Genomic DNA, 2743 nt, shown 5'->3' on the forward strand with positions numbered 1-2743 from the left:
GTTGAGACGGCCCTGATGTTACCCATTGGAAATTTCAAGTAAATATGAGAAAAATGTTACAGGGAAAGAAATGGAGACGCACATGAAAGAAGGAAACAAAAGAAAAATGCAAGAAATGTTGAATATTTTGGATTTACTTTAATTAATTATTAAAATAGTATTAAATATTTAATCTTATTGTACTTGCTATTTATATTGGGCTTATTGTGAACGAACCGTGATGAGTTGGACCGTTTTTATTAGTCAGCCCATTTGAGAGGTCCCTGCCTCCACTATCCCATTAGGTTAGCCACAATGGAAACTGAAAGAACACTCAATCAGTAAGGCGGCAGAAGAGCTCTCAAAACCTAATTCTCTCAAGTCACTTTCAAGTCTCCATGGATTCTTCTTCAACCATTCAAGGTACACGGTTATGATGTCAATTAATACTGTTTGATAATATGCTATATTCCATATCTATGATTTTGATAATATGATAAAATACTTCAATTGGTATCAAAGCCAAATAGATATGTTATATGGCTGTTTGTATAATTGCAATCGGTGGAAAATCTTCAATTGAAATTCTCTATTATTATCACAATTGATCATTATGGTTGCTGGCTGTTCATGTATGTATGTCATCCATTAAAATTGAATATTATAAAACACAACTGCCATAAAAATGTACAGTTCTATGATATACACACAATTCTGTTATCCATGTTTATCAACGATTTGTTTATCCATAATTGAATTTGTGTATATGCATGAAAATCAATTGACTTCAATATTCACTTGGATTCTATGATATCAAAACTTCCGATTCATGTATTTTTTTGTTTAACTGCAATATTTACTTTAGCAAAAACAAGATTGAATAAATTTTCGATTCATGTATTCTTTGTTTGCCGTTTTTGCCGTAACTGCTTAATTTTCTGCTGTGCTGAACCCTGTAACTAGAGAGATCCAACCAGATTAGTTGCGGGTCATTTCGACTCGTTTAAGGACTATAAAACCGTCAGGCGCGTGTTCACATGCGCGAAAGAACCCCGACGTGCGTAACGTCCAGTGCGTGTATCCCACGCGCTTACTTAATTTGGGACTCTGACGCATAATACATATGCACATGTTTCTGTTTTCACTTGAACACTCAATGCGTGTAATCACCATAAGGCACATATGTTTGTGCTGTACACTCACGTTCAACCTGTAGGGCCCAAATTCAATTAATTTGCTTACGTAGTCTTGGTTTCCATTTGAAGAGAATTACCGTAATTATAATATATTTAGGGCCTGTCTATGCTTTGATATAAACTTATAAAATTCTTTTGAGCATAGATATTGTAAATTTGTATAATTGTAACTTTGTCTATCGCAAGTGCAGTTATGCGAGTTATGTATGTTAATTGCGTAAATAAAATTCATTATGTAGCAATTAATTCATTTATATTAATGGTAACTATATCCTATCAATATATTATTATTAATATAAATTACAAGTAAATAATTATCATCGTTTGTCTCTAAAAAAAATTATACCATACTTTTATTTAGTAGTAACTGTGATCTATATTATGTTAGTAGTAATTGTACCCTATCAGTATATTATTATTAATGTAATTTTGTTATGATACAATAACCTTATTCATGCCTTATGCTTATATTTATCATTTTCAAATATCCTATCGATATTGGACTTGGTAATGTAAGTTTTCTTATTGTTGTATTTATTTTAAGATCATAATATGATAGAGTTTTATTAAAGGATAAGTTTGACTGCGTATATGTGGAATCATTCTATTCATATTTTATTAACGATTCCTTCTTCTTTCATGACAGTCTCTTTTCCTAGCTCTATGAAAACTCTCAACGGGACTAACTATGAGGATTGGAAAGATTCTTTGGATCTTTACTTATCCATCAATGACCTTGATTTAGCTTTAAGAACTGATAAGCCAGCTGATCTTACCAATGAGTCCACTGAAGCTCAGAAAACTTTCCATAAAGAATGGGAAAAATCTAATAGGAAGTCGCTTAAGGTCATCACGTACACTATGGAGAAATCTATTAGGCAAAGCATTCCTGAAAGTGACAATGCTAAAGATTATTTGAAAGCTGTTGGTGAAAAATTCACTCGTTTTGACAAGGCTAAGAAATGCGAGTATCTCTCATTGTTTGACAAGACCAAATACGATGGTGTTAGCGGCGTGCGAGAGCACATCATGAAGTTGATGCACTATTAGAACAAGCTTAAGGATCTTAAGGTTGAGATTGGGGAAAACACTTTGATGTCATGAGGACTTAATATAATACTCAAAAGGTAGAATGGATAGTTGATGAAATGATTGCTATCATCCCTCAAGAGGAGGAATCTTTTAAGAAGGCAAAATCTCAGAGTGTTCATTTTGCTGCTGCTTCTTCTAAGTATCCTGCTGCTTCTTTGAAATATCCTGCTGCTTCTTCCACTGGTACCAAAGGTTTTAAGGGAAGCTATCACAAAGGAAAACATCACTCTCATGATAAGAAAAGAATAAATGTTGTGGAACATTTGAAACCTAAAAAGAAATCTTTTAAGTATAAGGGAGAGTGCAAGTACTGCAAGAAATATGGTCATAAGGTTGATGATTGTTAATTCTTGAAGAGGAAACTTGCAAAAGAAGGTACACTCCTAACTCTAGCTCTATTTGAATCTAATGTTGTAGATGTACCTTTGGATACTTGGTGGTTAGACTCAGGTGCAACTATTCATGTTGTGAATTCT

General features: G+C 33.2%; 1 protein-coding gene across 1 annotated transcript; it reads left to right on the forward strand.

The window, feature by feature from the left end:
- Positions 1–267: 267 nt before the first annotated feature.
- On the forward strand, positions 268–2229 carry LOC146914965 (uncharacterized). The gene is made up of 2 exons (XM_085716236.1): positions 268–402; positions 1822–2229. Exons 1-2 carry the CDS (start codon positions 378–380, stop codon positions 2223–2225), a joined length of 429 nt encoding a protein of 142 aa, XP_085572362.1. The 5' UTR covers positions 268–377; the 3' UTR covers positions 2226–2229.
- The last annotated feature ends 514 nt before the right edge of the window (positions 2230–2743 follow it).

This window comes from Medicago sativa, chromosome 6, assembly GCF_051527215.1.
Source record: "Medicago sativa cultivar Bolivia chromosome 6, Bolivia_mono, whole genome shotgun sequence".
NCBI lineage: Eukaryota > Viridiplantae > Streptophyta > Magnoliopsida > Fabales > Fabaceae > Medicago > Medicago sativa.